Raw genomic sequence first — 25154 nt, forward strand, 5'->3', positions numbered from 1 at the left:
GGATTTTCATGCGGTTTTCACCTATCAATGATAGAGTGATTCTTGAGGAAGGTTTCGGTGTATAATTTGATAAACCGTGCGAAGCCGGGGCGGGTCGTTTATACATTTACATTACACCTACAGGTAGTGTAACTACAAAACAGAATCTTCAAATTCCTTTGAACTAGGTGCGCTCCAAATCGCTCAGATCGGAAGGGAGAGGGGATTCCTTAAATACCTAACGCGCGGAATGTACATAATAAATGGCCTTCCAGATACGACAATTTAGCGATAACCATCGCTTGACTTGCCTACCTTAATTAATACGTCTATGTACGCCTTTATCAACTGCAGGAGACGGGAGGGGAAATTTATGTGTTCGTAATTTGTGGGATATAAGAATAGTTACCTACTTAGTTGTGTTGTTAGATATGATTGTTAGTGATGTGTTTATTAGTTGTGTTTATCAAGGTATCAAGCTTCAAGATCGGCTAACGTTGCGTCTTAAGCCCCCCCCACACTCGTGCACAAATCGCAGCGCGTAGCAGCGAACGCGAGTGTGGAGTGCTCTTTACGTAAGCGAACAACTCGCGAACGCGAAGCGAAGCAGCGGGGCGCGGCGCGGCCGGCCCACGGCGTTCGCGTTCGTAACGAGATCGCCCACATAGGACACTTCTATAGGTATCCAAAGATTGATTCACCCTGCGCCGCATCGCTTCGCTTCGCGTTCGCGTTTTGTTCGCGGTTGAAAGAAGCGTCTGGCTCGTTGGGTGGACGACACCTGGAAGATTGCGGGTCACTTCTGGAGGTTGGCCTAGGACCGGGATAAGTGGCGTACTCGAAGAGAGGCTTATGCTCAGTCAGTGGGCGATAAAAGGCTGATATGATGATGATAATGATGAGAATAGTACCTACTCAGTTGTGTTTTGATATTAGACCAGGATCTCTAGAACTGTGTCGTATGCATAATTGTTAGACCGCAGTTTGACTTCTAATCCTTGTAGAGGTGCTCCCAAGCTTCAAGGAACTCGATGTTGCCGGGCTGAAAAGTGGTGCCGTTTCCACCACCAGCCCCTTGAATTTTCCCCTTACAATTCTCATACATTCGCTGTCGAAAAAAATAAACTTTTTTCACAAATAGGACTTATGTAGCTCTTAGCGTATTTGCACTACCTAATTAAAAATTATATCAAATGAAAGTACGTTTAATTACCTTTACAATGACATATTTTTTGTTTGCAAAAAATATTATTTATTTGAGTTTTGGACCAGGGATGTTGCGAATATCTGCATCCGCATCCGCATAAAATCGATGCGGATTTAATGCGGATGCGGATGTGGAACAGGTCGGTACAGGAACGTCTTAGCATCGGCGTAAGTGCTAGACTGCTAGGTCATTTAGTCATTAGCCAAAAAAACCTATTAGAAATTAGCAGTCAAGTGTGAGTGTACGGAAACGAAAAAAACTTAATGTACGGAACCCTTGGAACGCGAGTCGGACTCGTACTTGGCCAGTTTTTTGAAATAAAAATTACTAAAATTTAATATTTGACGATTTTTTGTACCTATCTTGACACCCGCATCCGCATCCGCGGATGTGAGCCTTTAAAAATCCGCATCCGCGGATGTCAAAAAATCGGCATCCGCAACATCCCTGTTTTGGACTTTAAAAAAAAAGTTGCAAGTACAAGTTTGAAGGGCCGGTGTTGTGTATGTTTGCAAAAGCAGAGGCCCGTATGAAATGTGCATCATAAGAACCTTTTTTAGCATTTTGAAATGTAGTTTTCAATTTATTTAGATCACTGAAAACCTGATAAATGCCAAAACGGCTGAATTCACTTACCGTAAACATATTATACGACCCAACTCTTATTAGAACTAGTCCACCATTTTAACTGATCTAGCTCCAGTAGTTTCTATTATTCATGATAATTTTCTGTCTTGAGTTATGAAACGAGCATTAAACACAACTTTATCTAACATCTGTTAAGTGCATAAGTATGATCCTGACCATTTTCAGGCCGTTTTTACCATAACGGAGAGTCGGAGACGCTTTAGAAATTAGCATAACGCGCCACCCTTCAAACAGTTATTTTCATGTTTTTTTCAAACATCTTAAACTCAATAGGACAATATTTTCTGTAAACTTAAAATATGTCCTTGTAAAGGTAAATAAACGTTCTTTCAATTAATACCAATCTTAATTATGTAGTGCCAATACCCTAAGATCTAGACCCACATAAGTCCTATTTGTGAAAAAGGTTTAATTTTTGCTACAGCGATTCTATGAGAATTATAAAGGGAAAATTTTAGGGGCTGGTGGTGGAAACGGCACCACTTTTCAGCCCGGCAACATCGAGTTCCTTGAAGCTTGTGAGCACCGCTACAAGGATCAGAAGTTAAACTGCGGTCTAAAAATTATGCATACGACACAGTTCTAGAGATTCTGGTCTATATCTGATTGTTCGAATTTTGACTCGTGCTAAATAATATTGTCTTCGGTTACCGCGATAGTTATTCATGGAATAAAATATGGAAACGGATTAAATCGCGAATAATTATTATATATCCCGACGTATTACGACGATTAAATTGATTATACCTACGCGATATAATCCGTTTCCATACAGGATGCCAAGCGGGACGTTGTGGAATCTTAAAATCCCATACAAAATTACTCTTAAAGGATGACTCACGTTAGACCGGGCCGTGTTCGGGCCGGAGCTTCCGGCGCTTACTTTTCTATGACAGATGTCCGGTGATCACGTGATGATCCGGCCCGGACACGGCCCCGTCTAACGTGACTCATCCTTAATGCAAACGCGTACGTCACGTCAAGCTATCGAATACACTAGGGGTGCTGATTGCGTATTCATTTGCAAAGGCAAAGGTAATCATTTCTACTATTTAAACCACCGTTTGCTATAATATTCGAGAAAGCAATTAAACTCATTCATGCGTAAATTCAATCGTTATGCGGAATTACGTGTTCAGAGATAAAATCAAATACGTACCGGCACAGGTGTATATTTCCACGTTTTTCTTTTGTTAGGTACTTCTTGCGTTTGTGAGTTTACGAATAAAAACATTTCTATAAGGTAAACGTACTAGTGCTCGACATGCTAATGCCCAATAGATGACAACCTGCTGTCACCTCTATTGACAATGACTTAAGTTTTAAGATGACAAGCATCAATCGTCAGTAACGCTACTAAAATGTAACTTTTATTTAAACTAATGATCACATCAGGCGAAAAACACCAACGAAAAAGTTTGACAACTCTTCGAGCTAAAATATATGTCCTATTATGACTTATAATGGTAAAGGTTGACTAAAGCTCAATCATTCTCTATAGATCCAGTCGATAGATCCAAAATGGATCTACTGAGAAAAGTTTTTCATCTTAGATCCAAAATGTATGTTGACATTTAGAACGTTTCACGGATGCTTGGGAAGTTAAGGATAACTCACGCTAGACTGGGCCGGGTCCGGGCCGGAGCTTCCGGCGCTTCGTTATCTATGGAAAGCACCACGTGATCACCGATCAGCCGTCATAGAAAATGACATGTCGGAGGCCTCGGCCCGGGCACAGCCCGATCTAGCACGAGTCTTCCTTAAAATGTTAAATAGTGTAGGTACCTAGTTAGTTCTTTGATTTTCACGATATCTATTTGAAAAATATACCTACGAGTATCTACGATCGTTTACCTACACCTAGATATCAAGGCATGTACAGTCACCTGCAATAATATGTTATACAACGAAGGTCGCAAAAATATCTAACATGTTCTTATTTGTAGAGCCATAAGAGCGTGTCACATATTTTTGCACAATTCGAAGAGTAAAATATTATTGCAGGTGACTGTACAAATGATGCAAAAGCGGAATTGTTCAACAACACATATAAACAGAACTGTACATAGGTGGGCCTTATTACAAATAGGCATAAGGTTCAACGATGTACAGTTAACAGCGTAGGCGATGGTACCTACAAACAATTAATCTTAGGGCCCGGCCACATGTCAGCGGTGCGGCGCCGCCGCCGCCGCGCGGCGCCGCAAACCGCTCTGCGGCGACACACGCCGCAACGCAAAATTTTGCGGTGCCGCGCTGCGGCGCCGCAAAGCGGTGCGCGGCGCCGCGCGCGGTGCCGCAAAGCGGTGAGTTTCGCCGCGCGCGGTGCCGCCGAGCGGCGTGCGGCGCCGCAGATTTCTGCGGTGCCGCGCCGGTATTTTCTTTTGAAATGATTTGCATCTTCATTCATTATACGAAGATATGGGTTCACCCAAAATTTTCTTTTCAATTGTTTTTTTATTTCTGCGCCTTCTTAATAGCGCTGGCAGTACACCGAGAAATTCAGTAAAATGCTGCAAATGATGTTAAAGGTATGTAAATCGGTACGATTGATCTTTAGGATATTTGAAACAATTTGACCCGAAGCACCATTAAAAAAAAACGAGATGAGTTAGCTTTTTTTTGTATGGAATTTTAAAAAAACTGTTTTGAAACCTATCGTGTGTGGTATTAAACGAAAGGGCTTTCTAAGCCGATTCCAAAAATATCATATCATTACATTTTAGTCATTTTTTTTAGGGTTCCGTACCTCAAAAGGAAAAAACGGAACCCTTATAGGATCACTCGTGCGTCTGTCTGTCCGTCCGTCCGTCTGTCACAGCCTAATTTCTCCGAAACTACTGGACCAATAAAGTTGAAATTTGGCACACATATGTAAGTTTGTGACCCAAAGACGAACATGTAACGTAAATAAATGAATTTTAAATATGAAGGCCACTTTTGGGGGGTAAAAGAGAAATTTAAAAATAAAGTTTTTCAAAGTATATCGTGTTACATATCAAATGAAAGAGCTCATTTTGGGAATCTCAAATATTTTTTTTTATAATTTTAAGATAAATAGTTTAGCAGTTATTCAAGAAAATAGGCAAAAAATTACCATTCCCCCCCCCCCTTTATTTCTGAAACTACTAGGTCTAAAATTATGAAAAAGATACACTAAATAGTTCTTAACCTATAGATGACAGGAAAACCTATTAGAAATGTGCAGTCAAGCGTGAGTCGGACTTAAGTACTAGTTTTTGATCCGACCCCTACGGGTTTTTTAAAGACATTTTACTCACTTTTCAATAAGTTGAAATTTGGCACACATATGTAAGTTTGTGATCCAAAGACGGACATGTAACGTACACAAATGAATTTTAAATATGGAGGCCACTTTTGGGGGGTAAAAGAGCAAATAAAAAAATAAAGTTATTCAAAATATATCGTGTGTGTATCAAATGAAAGAGCTCATTTTAAGAATCTCAAATTTTTTTTTTATAAATTTAAGATAAATAGTTTAGCAGTTATTCAAGAAAATAGGCAACAAATTACCATTCCTCCCCTTTATCTCTGAAACTACTGGACTAAAATTTTGAAACAATTACACTAAATAGTTCTTTACCTATAGATGACAGGAAAACCTATTAGAAATGTGCAGTCAAGCGTGAGTCGGACTTAAGTACTTAGATTTTGATCCGACCCCTATACGTGGTTTTTAAAGACATTTTACTCACTTTTAATGAAGTTATAATTTGGCACACATATGTAAGTTTGTGACCCAAACACGGACATATATGTAACGTAAACAAATGAATTTTAAATATGTAGGCCACTTTTGGGGGGTAAAAGAGCAAATTAAAAAATAAAGTTTTTCAAACTAAGATATCGTGTTACATATCAAATGAAAGAGCTCATTTTGAGAAAAGTTTGTAAATTTCTGTACCTAAAAGTGTTTCAAAATAAAGTTTATTAATTTAATTATTAATTAAACTTTGGAATGATCATTTTAAGATAAATAGTTCAGCAGTTATTCAAGAAAATAGGCAAAAAATGACCCTTTCCACCCCTTTATCTCTGAAACTAGGTACTGGGTCTAAATTATTGAAAAAAATACACTAAATAGTTCTTTACCTATAAATGACAGGAAAACCTATTAGAAATATGCAGTCAAGCGTGAGTCGGACTTAAGTACTTAGTTTTTGATCCGACCCCTACGGGTTTTTTAAAGACATTTTACTGACTTTTCATTAAAAAAACATATTGTTAAAAATTGTGTAATGTGCCCTTTGAACCCTTGGAACGCGAGTCCGACTCGCACTTGGCCGGTTTTTTTTTATTATAATAAAAATAATTTTCAAAACATACCAAGTTTGGGCTTCTCCAGATACAATACCGTTCAATATTTTTTTGTAAAATATACCTCAAATTATACCTAATATCCTACGAGGATATTAGGTATCTAACCCTAAGAAAGCAATTTTGAAAATAATTACATGAAGTATACTTTTTTTTAATTTTTCAATTTTACAAAGTGTGATGTATGAATCTCTCAATTAAATATTTAAATAGAAAGCATAAAATTAATATAACTATAACGGTTTTCCAGAAAGTCGCTTATATCTCGGAATCTATAAGTCGTAGTAAAAATTATTTATGTAAGAATTAACTGAAAAATCTCACCTTTATTGTTGTTATCCCAAATTTGTTAATAAAGACGCCACGAGTATTTTTTGACTCGGTTAAACAACGTTGCATACAATACTTTTTCTACGACCAAGCTTACTACGACTTACTTACTTTGAAAAAAAAAATGTAAATTTAACAAATATTTTTCATTCAACAAAAATAATACTTTAAACAAGTGGAAATGAAATGAAAAATGAAATGAAATGAAATGAAATGAAATGAAATGAAATTGAAATGAAATGAAATTTGTTTATTAATAACAATTGTTACATGTCACGTAGGTACAATATTACGTATTCAATAGAATATAAATTTTATTAATTTGAATTTTTATATCGGCTATATCATTATTATTTTTTTAACAATTACCTACTCACTAATCGGCTGGCTAAAAAACTCGTCGTATGAGTAGAATGCCTCCTGCGTCAACCACTTCTTAAGCCGAACCTTGAATGCTAAGGTGGAAGTTGCATCTCTTATCGAACTAGGCAGGCGATTGTAAATCGAGGGGCCTAAAAAGTATACAGATCGCTCTGACTTGGCGAGTCTGTGAGGTTCGGCGACCAGCCTATTGTGGAGTTTATTACTGCGCAGGTTGTAGTTCGCGTTAACGCCCCTGCGCTTGAACATATCCAGGTTCTCGTGTGTGAAAACTGAAACCTGGTATATGAGTAAGCAAGGAAGGGGGAGAATCTTTAAGTCGCGGAAAAGGTCACGCGCCGGGGCATCCTCCGCTTTGCCGGCCATCGCACGGATGGCGCGCTTTTGCTGCGAGAACACACGCCTCCAGTCAGAGGCGCGGCCCCACAGCTCGACGCCGTAAGTCAGGAGCGAGTGCACTGTCGCGAAGTAACATTCACGCACTGCACTCCTTCCGGCCGTGATCGTCAACCGGCGCAGCGCGAAGCACGCACTTCCCATTCTCTTGCACAGTTGGTCGATGTGCGTTTCCCATGTTAGCGCGCTGTCAAGATGGAAGCCGAGTAGGCGTGCGCCGTCCACGTGCTGTATAGGGGCACCGCCGGCGCACACCCTCATGGTTGGGCTTGTATGGCCGTTTAGCTTGAATGTCATGTAGCTGGTTTTTTCTTTGTTTAGGGCTAAGCCGTTTCTCTGAAACCAGTAATGCAATTGCTCCATAACGAAATTTAGTGCCACTTCCAACTCCCGCTCAGCGGTAGTGCTGACGACTGCCGTGACGTCATCTGCGTACATGAATATCTCGGCACCTTTAATCGCCTTGGGCAGATCGTTCAACAAAACGCTGAACAGGGTGTTGGAGAGGCACGATCCTTGAGGGACACCCATCAAATTTTTTAACTCTCCTGATACGACCTTCCCTCCGTCGCCTACCACCACTTGCGCTCTGTCAGACATAAATGACAATATTAACTTGGTGGCTGGGCCTCGGATGCCATAGTGGGCCAGCTTATTAGCGACGAGTGCGTGATCTGCCGTGTCGAAGGCACGGGACAGGTCGCAGCAGATAACAGCCACATGGCGCCCCGTCTCGCGGGCGCACAATACGCAGCGTACTACCTCTCGCACTAGGTCTGTGGTGGACCTGCCATGACGGTAGGCATATTGGCTATCCGACAATGTATTCCTTGGTGCCCAGAAGCTGAGTAGCCTTTTGTTTAACCCAACTTCGAAACATTTGCTGGGCACTGGGACTAGGGAAATGGGGCGGTAGGATTTTATTAGGGACTTTTTGCCCTTCCCTTTGTAAAGTGGGCATATTTTTACTTTCTTCAGGCTTTCGGGGTACACTCCTGATCGCATACAACTATTGAAGAGTTCACAAAGAACATAGCTAATTGCGGGACTAGCACGTTTCAAAAGATTAGCGGAGAGGCCGTAGACGTCGGTACTATTTTTGGCCGCGATAGAAGTTTTAAATATATCTGCGACTTCTACAGGTGTAAAAGGCCTCAGTCTTATAGAGCTATCGCTGGCGGCATACCCGTCAGATAGGGAAGCGATACAGCAGTTGTGGTCGGGGGCGAGCGCACCGCAAGCAGCGGCAGCCGTTACAAATTCATGGTTTAGCTCGTCCACCGCGAGTTGTTTGGTTGCGAACGGGCGGCCGGCGCTGTCCACGAGCAGCTCCGTGTAATCGACGCGCGGGCGCGGCGCCCGAGCTAGCTCGGTGTTTATGGCCTTCCACATCGCTTTGTTTTTATTCGGGTTGCTACTAATTAGTGAGTTAAAGTACAAAGTGCGTTTACTTTTTAATTTATTGTTGTACGATTTCAATATCTTGTTTGAGGCGTCGTGTAAGGAAATATTACCCGGGTATTTGTTTGACAAACGAATATAATCAAAAACCAATAATTTTAAATCTTTCAGTTCATTATCAATCCACGGGTTATTTTTGAGATGAGTTTTAATATTTTTTAAAGGAAAATGGATCTCGAGTAGGTATGTGAGGGTGTTCACGACTTTTGTTGCAAATTGATTGCAATTGCTACTGTGCCTAGCCACTATCTCTTTCCAATCAATAGACTCAAGTGCAGTTGCAAATGATGTTATGTTCTTCACACTAAAAACCCGTTTCGTTATAACTCGGGACGAGGTGTGTGCGGTGCGCGGCACGGCGAGTCGCTGCGCTGCGCTGGAATCATATAGGACATATATGTAGGTAAACAAACCAAAAGTATACAGCTAAGATACGCGACCCGGCCACCGCGCCCCGCGCCCCACGGCCGGATGGTCAGCGACACCTTCTAGTAACTCATGAGGCCCTGGTACTTGCTCTTAGTCAAATTGTTTCAAATGTCCTAAAGATCAATCGTACCGATTTTCATACCTTTAACACCATTTGCAGCGTTTTTTGGCGAACCGCTATCGCTATAATAACAGCAAGAGCAGAACACGTGTGAAGGGATCCATGTCTGACTGGTAGTCGAATTTTATTCTTTACTATGCGGCGTGGCATCGCACGCGGCGCCGCACGCCGCTTGGCGGCACCGCGCGCGGCGAAACTCACCGCTTTGCGGCACCGCGCGCGGCGCCGCGCACCGCTTTGCGGCGCCGCAGCGCGGCACCGCAAAATTTTGCGTTGCGGCGGGCATCGCCGCAGATTTCTGCGGTGCCGCGCCGCGCGGCGGCGGCGGCGCCGCACCGCTGACATGTGGCCGGGCCCTTAAGGTGTCAAATAATGTAGGTACTTCACTTAGTTCTCTTACGACGTCTATTTAAAATAAATGTCCGTGCTGTTATACCTAGATGTAGACATCCAGGTATACAAATATCGGGGAGGCAGAATCGTTCAAGCTTAAAGTTTAAATTTCCGGCGCGGTTGGTATGTGGCACTCGAGAATTTTTGGTGTAATAAAGTGAAGAACGTTTCACGGATTCTTGGGATGTTAAGGATAACTCACGCTAGACCGGGCCGGGCCCGGGCTGGAGCTTTCGGTGCTTCGTTTTCTATGGAAAGCACCACGTGATCACCGATCAGCCGTCATAAAAAATGACATGTCGGGCGCCTCGGCCCGGGCACGGGCCGGTCAAGCGTGAGTCATCCTTTATAAGACCGGTACTTTACATAACATGCCGGGTTTAGCCAAGTGACAATGATTACAAGCTTTTAGGCCATTTCGTGGCACTTTATTCTTTCCACGTTTTTCTTTTGTTAGGTACTTCTTGCGTTTGTGAGTTTACGAATAAAAACATTTCTATAAGGTAAACGTACTAGTGCTCGACATGCTAATGCCCAATAGATGACACCCTGCCGTCACCTCTATTGACAATGACTTAAGTTTCAAGATGACATGTACTGGGACCGCGTCGAGCACCAGTACGTTTACCTTATAACCTATTTTTAGATATAAGATCAGAAGTTTCAAATAGTAAATCCTCGTGGAGTTTATATAAGTGAGCCCTCACACCATACGAAATTAATTCTTAACTTCGATTGTTCGGGTTCAAAGACAATCAGAACGACTATAGAACCCTTTGAGATCAAATCCCACTTCTGAACTCTCATCTCCTTTGGATCGGTATTAACTTAAGAGGGAGCTAACGTAAAATTGTAGTTAGGTATTACTTATATTGAGTTTTAACCTATTTTTACAAATGCCATGAAGTAAAACCGGCCAAGTGCGAGTCGGACTCGCGTTTCAAGTGTTCCCTACATTAAGTCCGACTCACGCTTGACTACATTTCTAATAGATTTTCCTGTCATTTAAAGGTAAAGAACTATTTTGTGTATTTTTCTTTAATTTAGTCCCCGTCGTTTCGGAGATTAAGGGGGGGGGGGGGGTCGGACAGACAGACAGACAGATAGAACGACAGACAGACGCACGAGTGATTCTATAAGGTACGGAATAGACGTGTGCGCCGCGCCGGCGCGCCGCCGCCGCCGGCCTTTTTTGCCACGCCGCCGCCGCCGATAAATGATCGGCGTGAAATCGGCGTGACCTTGAGTATTGTTAATTAGCTATTCCGAGTTGGTATTTAAATTACAATATGGATTTTTTGTATAATATATGTTACAGTTGTCAAATATACATCAATTATTAATTAAATGAAATAGAGTAGCCAGTTGCACAAACTATTTGATACACCAAGTAAAGTAAAGATAAGGATTATGAAGTAGGATTTTTTCCTGTTAATAGTGAATTCACATTGCCTCGCATACGAAGGCAGATGCTCCATCATGAAAATACTTACAATTAACTAGACAACTAAAACAGGGCTCATGTAATGCGAGTCAAGCAAAAATCTGAGAACATTGGTGTGCAAAAATTCTCGAGACCCTGAGTTTCCTAAAAAAAGTCGTGTGCCAAAAATGTCGAGAAGAGAGAGACACAGTGACAACACTGTAGATTCACTGTCAATCTGACGAACAGCGCAAATGCTTGCCCCGCGGAAATGTGCTAGCTGTAAATGGGTAAAGCATCATTATCTTGTCAGTTGATGCTATGGTTATAAGTTCTTGTAACAAACTGTGCTACTATTATCGCCTTCCTGACGGGATTAACAACAAGATATACATCGAAATGGCGACTCTTCTGAAGAAACTTGAAGATGAAAGTTCTAGAGAGGTCTTAAGATCAACCATTCCAAAAGTAAGGCGATTACGAAAAAGCGAGTAAGTTTATATCTTGGGTTGATAACCAGTGCCGGTGGTGGTATGGTGCCGAAACATGGAGCCTCAAAAAATGTGAAGTGGTTGGCGCTTTTGAGATCTAGTGTTAACGAAGACTGCTGCTATAAACCTTGGTCAGCTAGAAGAACAAACCCCTCCATTCTTTCTCAGAGAGCTCAATATCGCCACTCAGCTCTTCACAACATGCCATAGGTGAGCCCTTAGATTCTTCGGACATACCTATTAACCAACGCATGATGTGGAGAAACACACGAATTTAGGAACGAATGGCAGACGTGCTCGAGTTGGAGCATGTGTAAGATGGTAGAACGCTATGAAGAGGTCGGTTTGCGGCAGTCTGACCGCGCGAAATGGAGACAAAGTACATGTGGTCGTAAATCCTCAGCAATGTGAAAACGATAAAGAAGATACGTCTCAGTGAGCCTGGTGCTTACTGCTTGTACGACAAGAAAACTAATAAACAGAAGCCATAGCAGTCCACTATGTCTAGCAAACTTCAAGGATATTTGGAGTTCTGTTTTGTTAAAGTACGTCATTTGTATTACGATAAGCTAATGAAATCGTGAGAAAATTGAGAGTTACCGATCTGATCGAAGGTCATTGGGACCAGGTAACCCCTTAATGCAAGCCAGTTACTAGAGAAATTTAAGTTATTATAGCTATTCTATATTCATTTACAACCCCTATTTTACTCACAGTCTTCAAAACTATATGTAGTTCACTGACCAGCAACCTGGATTGATCAAATCTTCAAGAAAAACAACAAATTAATGATTTTTCTTAAGAAACCTGAAAGTCAAGGTCACGCCGATTTCACGCCGAAAACACGCCGCCGCCACCGATTTTTTGGCAAACGCCGCCGCCGATCATTTTTTAATCGGCGCACACGTCTAGTACGGAACCCTATGAGACTTACCAATGTATAGAGTGCGCTCGCATACGCCGCATGCTTGATGTGTAGCGTGCGGCAGCATGGCAACGAGACGTCCTGCTCTGTCGCGGTCCACGCCTTCATCTGTGGAAGAGACAAACATAGTTTCATCAGTATCTTTAGAAACCGAACATATTCAAGGAGTGGATGGTGCGTGCGCCGCGTCGTCAAGATGGAGCAAACTCGATTCACACACGTTTGCTTAGCCACAGTTAATTATTCCTACAATAAGGTAATCATAATCATAATCATCGCATTTATTCGTGATAAACTATAACATACACAAGTACACAACAAACAGAGAAAATTAAAGATAATATAAATACATAGTTTACCACGAAATGGTCCCGCCTCAGCATAATGCTAACCCAGAAGTTAGCGCTGATCTTCCGGCGAGGCCATTTGTGGGTCACGAAACGAAAACGCAGCTGTACGACACGGCCCCATCATAAAACCGAACGCGCCTTAGCGGTGGGAAGTGGACGGGCATCAGCGCCATCTATCTGCCGGTGAGATGTCATGATGACATAAGGCCATGTCGTACAACACGTGCTGATAAAATAACAAGTCCATTATTTGTATAAGAATTATCTCCTAAAACACTAGTATCAGTGCAAAACACAAAAGAAAATAAACGTGATTACATGATGAATAAAAAAACAATAAACTACAATCTTACAATATAAAACAAAGAATACTACCAAGGTGATTATGGTTTACAACTACTAGAAAATGTGTTTATTTTGCCGAAGTGAAAGTTTCTACCTACCACTGACAAGAACTAAAATAAAGTTTGGCTTTTCGTTTTTACGAGTTACATGAAGAAGATGAAATTCATAAATATAAATATAAATATAACGCACAATGGTGAATGGTGATGCAAGAATTGTAAGGTTAAAGAATTCACAACAAACAACAGTTTTCAGACGCATTTAGTGAACGTGAGGATGGGACATAAAATGACAGGTAACCTATATTACAATATTTTCGACTTAACAATATTATTGATTTGATTTGCCCACAAGTAAAAAGTAAAAAGTAAAAAGTAAAAGTAAAACAAGTAACAACCACATAATTATTGGAGTAAGAAATTATACTAAAAGAAGCTAGTATCATGTCTTAAAGTCTCCTGTTGCCGCTGGTGTTGTAGTGTACATAGTTTAAGCTTGGCTTTAAAACTTATTATGCTTTGTAGGTTCCTGAGAGGTGGAGGAATGTTGTTCCAGCAGCGGCTTGCCATGTACCTAAAGCTCCCACGAAAAGCTGCCGAAGCATGTTGAGGTGTCACCAACTGTACACTGCAATTTCGCGCCCCATGTGACCTAAGGTAAACGTACTAGTGCTCGACATGGTAATGCACAGATGGAATAAAGGACACACTGCTCTCACCTCTATTGACAATGACTTAAGTTTCAAGATGACATATGTACTGGGACCGCGTCGAGCACCAGTACGTTTACCTTACCTAAGTATAACTTTTTTTTTTTAAAGTTTGCAAGTAAAAATGTAAAATAAAATACCTACATTGACCAGAAATGCTGTCAAAATTTAGAGCTAATTCATCAAAAATATGAAGTGACATTGAAGAACGACCCATCCCTTCATTCTTGTCCATGTCATCTCATATTCTTGGCGTTTAACAATTTTAATTCGACCTTTTTAGGCCCATGTGTAAAAGCCCCTGTCATCTGCGTAGAGTAAATCCTTCAAAGAGGGTCGATGGCTGTGGCCTGTGAGTGTTATTTAATATTGCTTGGCGGGATATAGGTATCTAAAGTTTTTGTCATAAAATTTCAACACGCCAGCTCGTAAAAGCTAAATCTGATGATAAAGCATTATATCTACAAGAGTGGCAAAGTAATTCGATGCAAAATTTTTTGCTCATTGGTTTTTTTATGGAAATGTCTCAATTAACTTTTAAGTGACTTTAATAAAATATGTAAGTAAGGTAAACGTACTAGTGCTCGACGCGGTACCAGTACATGTCATCTTGAAACTTAAGTCATTGTCAATAGAGGTGACAGCAGGGTGTCATCTATTGGGCATTAGCATGTCGAGTACTAGTAGTTTACCTTACGTTCATTTGGACTTGTAATGTTTCCAAGATTGTATTTTCTAATTTAAATTCATAAGATAACATTTTTGTTTTTACTCGGTAACAAAGTTAAGCCCACGCAACGCTTAAGTTTCCACTTTTCGAACTACTGAACTACTCGCTAAGGCTCACTTCACTCTGCGCGGTAAAATTTTAGAATCTTTCGCATTATTAAATCCTTGATTATCTAATACCTTTAAATGAGTAATTCTTGTTTATTTATTTATTTATGTATATATATACATATATTTCTGGGATCTCGAAAACGGCTCTAACGATTTCGATGAAATTTGCTATATGGGGGTTTTTGGGGGCGAAAAATCGATCTAGCTAAGTCTTATCCCTGGAAAACGCGCATTTTCGAGTTTTTATATGTTTTCCGAGCTTTTCTCGGTTTCCCAGATATTTAAATTTTAATTAACACAGCCGTGTTCATTAACACCGCTCCATTTACTCCCCAAGTTACCCTATTGTAACGTCATTGTGATACAAGTACGGGGTTTTGGGGTCTCTATTGTTTCCCAAATAGTTTTATGCCATAATATATTGTTTGGTCACATTTTCGTTACTCATAATTTATTTGGTTCAGAAACGCGTCACTTTTCAGGATTGCCATAAAACAAACCTAACCTAACCTATCTATAGGATAACCTAACGAAAATCCTGAAATGTTAACGGTTTAAGTTTTACTACTAATGATAATATGACAAACAATACATTACGACTTAAAACTTTATGGGAAACAACGGGACCCCCTATAGACATCATTCAGATATCGGTTTGATGTCAAGTGATGTACGTTCGAATTGGCCTCTTACGATCATGGAAGCAATGTGAATAACTAGAGGTCCCTAAGAGTATATCGAATAAATCCCTCTAAACTGCTCCCTGTTGCCAGGCGACCGCGCCGAGTTTTTAATGGGGGATATTCGACATACATTTTAAAACAAGAAAATTCTGCCAGCATGTTTGTATTCGAACAATTCTTATAAGATTTTACAGTAATACGATACCGATCTGTCAGTGTCAGAAGTGACGTTTTTGATTGAAGAAATGTCACTTTTGATACTGACAGATCGGTACATTTTTGTTTGAAGAAATGCCACTTTTGATACTGACAGATCGGTACATTTTTGTTTGAAGAAATGTCACTTTTGATACTGACAGATTAGCATCGTATAGCTTGTGCCATATAATCATTGTTCGTATTGGGCCGTAATATTGCAGCAATATTGCAGCGCAACATTACTGCCAACTGCACTGCTGCCGCAAATGACAAAATCGATATTACTGCTGACTGCATTGCAGCCGGAAATGTCTAAAACCCGGGCAGCAACATCAACATTTGCGGCAGCAATGCAGTAGGGACTAATGCTGGTGTAGGTAGTCTGAACCCGAATGGTACCTTTAATCGGGACCGGATATAAAGGTCAACGCCCAGTTTTTGTCAAAGGCTGTACATAAACAATTTAAAATTCAATATTCTCTTTCCATATTATTATAGGACGCGATCAACCTAGTTATAAAAATAAATATACACTTATCTAAGGTCCCTTTTGAATCACAAATTTTCAGTCCCCTTTTACAAGTGACTGTCCCTTTTAAGAGGCTACTCACGTTTCGAGAAGAAAACCTTTATATTATAAAACTTTTTTTTATTGTCCGAGAAACATCGAAATATATTGCAGATTTCAAAGGTTGTAGGTCGTTTACAATGTTACTTTATCGGATTTTTTACATGATTATACAAAAAAAAAATCAAAGTGGCGGCCATTTTTTATAAACATGACTACGAATATTATTATTATATTTTATTTGTAAACCACTTGTCATTATAAATTCTTAGTCTGTAAGAGCATCCACTCTACTATACTTTTCTCAATAAATTATTTCAATTTGTTTGTTTGCTTGTTATACTAAATTATTTTTCGTATCCTCATATATCAATTTAGGTCACTGTTTTGTTTTATTTCCAAGTAACCCAGGCTTTTATCGTAAAATGACGGGAGCTCTTGTAATTAACGTTGTTTAAAACGGACAAGTGTGAGTCGGACTTGCCTACCGAGGGTTCCGTACTTTTTAGTATTTTTGAAGTGAAAACTTCTTTAGCGGCGCTGGGCACTTTTTGAGGTGGGGAAAAAATGATAAACTCGAGACAGCGTAAGGCGATCACGTGACCATAAGAGGCGTAAGGTTTAGATGACCACTCATAATTTAAATTAAATTTAAATCAATAAAGAAAAACTCAATGTTATTTGACATTTATGTTGCGGACTCTTTTGAATGGAATTTGACGTTGTCATGGCAGTATGTAAATAAACATGTCAATGAAAAAGTGTGATCTCATTTGAGAATGATAATAATATATAATAAATAAATAGAATACCTCCGCTAAACGTATGTATCGTGTTACCGGGCGTCGGTAACATATGTAGTGAGGTGAGTTTTCACTTCTATCGGCACTCCCGGAGTGCAACCGTTGTTGCTTGTTTGTTATAGCGGCAACAGAAATACATCATCCGTTAAAATTTCAACTGTCTAGATATCACGGTTCATAAGATACAGCCTGGTGACAAACAGACAGCCAGACGGACAGAGAAGTCTTAGTAGAGTCCCGTTTTTACCCTTTGGGTACGGAACCCTAAAAACAACTCAATTAGGCGGAATAATCCTATAGTTGTTAGTGTCCCGGTCAACCTTAACTAAACCTTAAGATTTTTAATTGATTTTATAATGTTAAATAATATCATTATTCGCAATGCTTCAATATAGGTATTTGCTAGCAAGCAGCACAACATTATCTAATCAAGATCAGAATTTAAAAGTTCAAAAGCCTCTAGCGAGAAAAGTGAAGCAAAAAACATCTTTTCAGGTCGACTGAAGCCTCGTTTTGGAGCTCGGCCTACTCTGTAATTAGCGTTTCCACAGATTATTTTACTATAGATGGAGCATGTGAGACAACTCGCGTTGTTCACTACAGATTGGCGATACAGTATGATATTCATTATATTTATTAAATACGTTATCTTTATCGAAATGTGTAATGTAGTACCTAATGAGAAGAAGATTCACAGTAAAAGAATTGCTGGAGGAATAAGAATATCGTGATTTAGAAATCTGCGCCAATGGTCCCAAAAAAGCACGCGCTCACTTTTCAGAAATGCTGTGTCGAAGGTTCAGATTGCTATAATGATTGCCAAACTGCGATATCAGACGGCACTTGAAGAAGAAGAAGTAACGCCTTTTAAAATAGACAAATGTTTGTTCTGTAGATATATCTGTGTTATTCCGTTATTTTTTGTATAGGTACGCGTTATTAGTTAGTGGCAACTTCATTGGTTCATGATTTGAATAATATTACCATTTGTTAGAATTATTGTACCGTTTGTGCCCAAATAAACATTAAAACAAAACGGATTCTATATGAGGTGATCTATGGCTGTACACCTGCTTTGACAAACTTGGTCGCTTTCCGCTCTCTTTAAGTTCCATTTCACACCAATTAAGGAAAATGAACGCTTTGATGCCATCCCACATCACATGCAGCCATTCGCGTGTTAATACTTGAACCGAAATTGATGGGAAAATAATTGATGGGAGCAAAATGACATATTGACAATATTTGACATTGAATTCTGAACGAAGCGAAGGATTCCAAAATAGATTCATGTGTTAACGCTCAAGGAGATATTGGGCCCGATTCGGATTTTGAACTAGATATCTATTAGATATCTATTAGACATAACATATGTCAGTGCAAACAAGTGTCAAAAGTGACGTTTTTGTTTGAAGGATTTTCACTTTTGACACTTGTTTGACACTGACATATCCAATCCATATCGTTTGGATATCTAATATTTGAAGTATCTTAAAGTTCGAATATGGCTGATTGTATGTACGTAATCGAAATAAACAAGTCGCTTTTTGGTGAAGGAAAACGTAGTGAGGAAACCGTATAAATTCCTTCGACTCTGCACAAACATTTTCAAAACCTTAAAAGTACATGAAAATTGCTACAACCTGGTCCAATTAAAGCTGTTAAATCAGAGTTCCGCGCAAATTTCCTGAAATTATAAAGTTAGAAGTAAATATTTTGATAATCCGAGTCCTTCGCCAAGGTAAGTAAACAAGTTAATGGGACAAATGGCGGGGTAAATGTGCTTGTTAAAATTGTTTACTTACCCTATTTCGGCGAAACCGAAAAGTACAGTTAGCATCAAAAGTAACGGACAGACGACGCCTGTTTAGATAGGTACAGTCACCACACAGGATTGTTACTCGATACTTGGATAAATTGGTTGTTCGATACTTACGCTATGGAATGTCCAATTTAGTTAGAACCCTAAATGGCGTAATAATCAGGGAGCGTGACTGTACATTCTCTAATATCTTATCAAGAAGGTAAAATTTAATAAATAAAAAAATAAATATTACCTACAGGACAATATTAGACAAATCCACTAAATCCCACAGTAAGCTCAATAAGGCTTGTTGTGGGTATTTATAAAAAAATATTGTTAATATATAATATTTATTAATTTATTTTTATTTAACCTATTCGGCAAAGGGCTTTTTATTCCCTGCTAGGATGGATCAAAGTGGCACTTTTCTGTTCTAGGACATTTTATTGCTAGTACAAAATATAACAATGAAATATGTAAATAGTGTGCAACATAAACCACTTCTTTATAATCGATTACCTACGTGGATTCTATCCCTCACTACGATCAGGATTCAATGGACGCACGCCATGTATATATCAATTTTGCTCCCTTGTGACACAATATAATATTATTGCACTCCTCGAAAACAGAACCTGTATACATAAAAAAAATAGAGGCACTCTTACTTTTCGCTAAAACGGCCTCTAAAATGACTAAAATATCTGCAAATGACAAAACGACGTCAAATGTGTAACAACGAAGAAGAGGGTACCTGCCAAAATTATCTACAATTGAACAAAATGATTGTTATTAGAGCGTTTTCATCATAAAATGAGCAAAAGATTTCAGGTGTCAATCAAATTAATTTAACGATTTTATCACATTTTTATACCCTCTGAGGCTCGACGATTTTTAAAGATAAAAAGGAATTTCCTTTGATAGATAGAAAAGGAAAAATCTGCTTCTTTACTCGTAAAATATTTGGAAGACAACGCAAGACAGCACAAATGTCACTTTTAACTTAAAATGATCGGTAAATTTCTAAATCAAATAATATATAACGCTGTCGAAATGGCCATCTCTTCTCTTTTTTTCCTTTCCCCGAATTCTTAATTTACGGTACAACTTTTTCAATTTTACGATACGAGTATGAATACTTTAAATAAAAGCCAAATCAGCCCCGGCATTTATTAAGTGCCCTGCCACTTTAATGTATATAATGCCTGATAAACCCTTAAAAAATAACTTGTTCTGCATTTTACGTGTAAGGTTCTGGACTTTTATAATGCAGCCTGTTACTTGTTATTGTGACAAAAGAGAATTAACATAATTTTTTATTGTTTTTGTTTTGTATACCTTGCGAAGCTGATTTACATTTATTTTAGTATGTAGGTATTCCCATAAAGTGAAATGTACAATTTCTTTTCAGAAAATAAAGTTCTTAAAGCATAAAAATAATATGCGTTGAAATTCCACCTTTACTACTATACTACTACATACTATGTCAAACTACTATACGTATAGCTAGGTAGCAGCGTTCACGAAATCAATGTCATATTCAACTTTATTGATAAATTGCGTTGCTCTATTTGCCGCCTTGCTGATAAAGAGCAACTGGCCGCCCGTATTTCTAGCGTTCTAGCGAGCACCGATTGACTCACACACATGATACAAAAAAAAGTTGCCATTGCTGTAAGAGCCAACAGGAGTGGTCATTTCTCCATACAAACGTACTCGACTGTTTCCTCCGTGGGTTTTGAAGCTAGAGCAATGATTTTTTCAACACAGATTAATATTGTCAATATCTGTGTCGGACCGTTTTGATTTTTTTGCTATTTTTGTTTTTTAAGGCGCTAGAGCCCTTCAAAAATGGCCTAATTGACTATGCCGAAATGAGAGGCGTGGTATTCAAAACTGATATCAATTAGCCAAAAAAGCAAAACGGTCCGACACAGATAATTTCATAATCATTTAGATTTCCAAATTTGGTTACGATTGGTTAAGTTTTGGAGGAGGAAACAGTCGAGTACGAAACCTCGATTTTTGAGATTTTTACGCACGATTTTTCGCCTTGTCCTTATCGCACTACTTTTAGGAGCCGCTTCCATTAGCGAGACGGGTATATTTACCTAAAATATTTAAATCTCAGCTCCTGTTTCGTCTTGCCATTGCTGTAAGAGCCAACAGGAGTGGTCATTTCTCCATACAAACGTACTCGACTGTTTCCTCCGTGGGTTTTGAAGCTAGAGCAATGATTTTTTCAACACAGATTAATATTGTCAATATCTGTGTCGGACCGTTTTGATGTTTTTGCTATTTTTGTTTTTTAAGGCGCTAGAGCCCTTCAAAAATGGCCTAATTGACTATGCCGAAATGAGAGGCGTGGTATTCAAAATTGATATCAATTAGCCAAAAAAGCAAAACGGTCCGACACAGATAATTTCATAGTCATTTATATTTCCAAATTTAGTTACGATTGGTTAAGTTTTGGAGGAGGAAACAGTCGAGTACGAAACCTCGATTTTTGAGATTTTTACGCAGGATTTTTCGCCTTGTCCTTATCGCACTACTTTTAGGAGCCGCTTCCGTTAGCGAGACGGGTATATTTACCTAAAATATTTAAATCTCAGCTCCTGTTTCGTCTTATAGTGACATTTCCTGCATCAACGCTGTAACAGCAAACAATTATCTAATGTAACCTTTTAAAAATATCGGGAATTTTACAAATTGAATACCCAACAAACGCAGACAAAACGGTTTTCATTTTTTTTCCTGGACTTGAATTACAGTTCGTTTTTCAATTTTCATGGAAGCCCATGGATCACGGGATCACGAACATTTTAAATTGAATCAGCCAAATTGGCCCGGGTTTTTAATCCCGTACAGCGTTAACCCGCATGCCTCTCATGCACTGAAAACGCGCTGATGAAACCCTTAGGCAAAAAAACCCATATAGGGTTGATAAATATTAATACTACATGTAATATACTATGAATGTTAGTATACAATTGTTTATTTAATGAAATGTAACAAATCGAATGTATTTTTTTTTCCATTTTTACGTATAAATATTTCATTATTTTAGATTTCAACATTTGTATATTTTCAACTTTATTATCAGTCTTACCTGGTCTTGTCTATGCCTGGCTCATGACATGTATTATGATTTGTTGTTAAATTCCTACCACGGAACAAGATTAGTGCAAGATTACGTAAAATTCTACATTTTAATAATATCTATTATACGAAGCAGACGACTAATCGCTTGATGATAAGAAATTACCGTCGCCCATGGACACCCGCAACACCAGAGAGGTTGCAAGCTGCAAAAAGGGCTGCCAGTACATAATTTTTATTATACGATCCAGTGCCTGCAATTATACGAAATTCGATTGCATTATACGAGAACACAATTAAAAAAAACGATTAATAATAAATCGATCGGAAAGACCGAAATTTGCAAATTGCGGGGGGTCTTTCTCTTTTACTCCTATGAAGGCGTAATAAGAGTGACAGAGAGGGACGCCCGCAATTTGCGATCTTCGATTTTCGCAATTATAGTTCTGACGTTGACGTACAGTTCCATTAAATTGTATAGGTGAACCAGGATCTATTGAGGGTGCGCCATGTTGCGGAATTTCACTGGAACTATTTTTTTCATACTACACTGAATTGTCACCCTATACATGAGAATAACAGCGCCCTCTTGACAATTATCATATATTACTGGTCAGGCTATACCTATAACAGTATTGACACACGGTTTTTGAAGTTATTGTCAGTAGTTTGACATCGGTGTTTTTTTTTTCGTATCCATACGTAATGGATACGAAAAAAATTCCATTATACGAATTTCGTATACAATTCTACGATCTGGCAGCCCTGGCTGCAAGTGTGTTGCCGACCTTGAAGATGGGAGTACGCCCTTTTCTTCATGACATGTGTCATCCCCATTATACTCGTAAATTTAACACCATGTCATCATTCCCCTCGTTAGTGTAATAATATTGCTTCACCTTGAACCTTGCCGGATAATACGTAAAATATTGATTTTACAAGTCACGGGTCTTCATCAAATCATCACTACATAGTATAAAACAAAGTCGCTTCCCGCTGTCTGTCTGTCTGTATGTATGCTTAGATCTTTAAAACTACGCAACGGAATTTGATTAGGTTTTTTTAATAGATAGAGTGATTCAAGAGTAGGGTTTGCAATCCGGATCCGAAATGTATGAAATTATCCGGATCTGGATCCGGATCCGCGGATCTTCCCATACATTTCGGATCCGTCGTGCAAACTCTATTCAAGAGGAAGGTTTATGTATAATTTGTTAACCCCTGCGAAGCGGGGGCGGGTCGCTAGTTTAATAATAATATGGCTTTCACCCAATAACCTAATAGTTCATTTTAAATCCCATCAACTCTCAATAGTGCCTACACCCTGGCGGGTGCTGGCTCTGCATACGTCCCATGAAATGGGCAAGAACTCCGCTCGGTGTACCGTACCCCTTATATTTCATGAAAGTGTATAAAGGGACTCTACGACTACGTGTTGGCTTCGGCTCCGCGCACGCCTCCCAAAGGTCCCGAACACCATTGTTCCGTGATGGGAAAGAAAATATAGGCGGGATTTCATTTCCGTGCCGGATATACAGGCTGTTGCCTGTAACACGAGCAAATAATTAAAACAAATGTTATAAGTACTCCTCAAACTATACAACTTTTGTTAAACAACTTTTAAAAATTATGAATTCTTTAGACTTCCTCTTTTTCACACAAAATAAATATTGCCTTCAATGTACACTGACATCAGTGTGTTTGACGTTGCTTGTCATGGTTTAAACATAACAAAATTTGCAATACATTGCGTCTTAGAATTAACTTTAAATTGTAATAAAAATCAAAACATAAGTTCTTTTTAAAAGTTGCTGAACAAATGTTGGTCAGTTTGAGGAGTACAACCTACAGTTTAAGTTATGTTACAGGAAGCACCCTGTATATAATACGTAAAATATACGTATAGATTTTTTAAATCCCGGGTTTTCATTAAATTTAGATTTGAACCCGGGACCTCCCTGCTCCGCAGGGTCACTACCGTTAAAGCAGTAGAACGGAGATTTATATATCAAATTGAAATACGAGTGTCTCGTTTTAATTAAATACATAAATGTTAATATATTTTTCCTTTGACATCTGACCGATTGATTTTTGTTAATGACATCTGTATTTACAATTTATAGATTAATTAAGTACATTTATATGTAATTAATTATTCCTTGTAATAACGAGGACTTGTTTCCTTTGCTATTTTTTTTTACTTTATTTTGGAAAAGTAAAGGGTTTGATTAATCGATATCTTTAAAGTCTATAGTGCTTTTAATTAGGTTGTTTTGTATAGTGTGCTGTGATTTGATAAAATTAAGATATTATTTATATTAGTATTTGTTTTCAAATACAAAACTCATTCTAATCAGTTTATATATGTTCGATGTGTGTTTACCAAGTGTAGTATTTTTTTAAAAGTTGGTAAATCTACTTTAAATTGAATTGTCTAGTACCTACAAAGTTCACCAAAAAATTGCATCTAATTGAAATCTCAACTCAAACGAATTCATAGAAAACTTAAATATCTTTATATGGTAAAAACTTGATATTTACCTAATAGGTATTTGGTATGGTAAAAGTTTTTATTTAACATTAGTGTAGATTACTAACTCCTACGACCCAATTATTCCAATTTCTAAAGGGCCGATATGTACTATAGTATAGAAATCCAGTAAAAACAAAAAATGTAACATACAAAAAAAAACTATTTTTCACCAACACTTACGACAGACAAGCATAAAACAGTCGAAACCCAAATACCCTAAAATCCTCTTACATCAACACAAAGGTACCTTTTTCGTAAAACACCTCAAAGTCCGAACATGGCATACTAGTGAAAAGTTTCGGTATGTCACAAGCGCCGGCGGGCGCGCGTGCTGTCTGCGCGGCGTTCTGCGGAAGACTGACGCTCGGTCGCTCGGGCTGGTCGCATTTGCGACTGCGACCAGTCGATGTTTTGTTATCCAGCCGAGTTTCAGACAGTTTGAGATTAATGTGCGCTGTTAGTGCTGAATTCTTAGTTGGGTGATAAAATATTAGTCCAATTGCATGTCCAGAAGGGCTAAGATGGCCGGCTCTTTATCGTTTGTCACCATGCCTGTCACGTTCTAACAAATATATAAGTGGGAAAGTGACGCATGACATGACAGGTGATAAAAAAACGACCATGATACCGCTGCAGGACCTACGAGTAAGTTATTAATTGCGTTGTAGGATGTTGACTTCTATTTGTTATTTGTTGACGC

At 38.9% G+C, this 25154-nt stretch overlaps 1 protein-coding gene across 1 annotated transcript in view; it reads right to left on the reverse strand.

The window, feature by feature from the left end:
* Positions 1-24809, reverse strand: part of LOC134662820 (uncharacterized) — a 76557-nt gene extending 51748 nt beyond the window's left edge. The window contains exons 1-2 of the mRNA XM_063519143.1: positions 24702-24809; positions 12532-12630 (exon numbers count right to left, since the gene is read on the reverse strand). Of these exons, the coding sequence (XP_063375213.1) occupies positions 12532-12630 (99 nt within the window). The 5' untranslated portion in view covers positions 24702-24809. The remainder of the gene's footprint in view (positions 1-12531; positions 12631-24701) is intronic.
* Positions 24810-25154: the final 345 nt, after the last annotated feature.

Source organism: Cydia amplana, chromosome 3 (genome assembly GCF_948474715.1).
Source record: "Cydia amplana chromosome 3, ilCydAmpl1.1, whole genome shotgun sequence".
Classification (NCBI taxonomy): Eukaryota; Metazoa; Arthropoda; class Insecta; order Lepidoptera; family Tortricidae; genus Cydia; species Cydia amplana.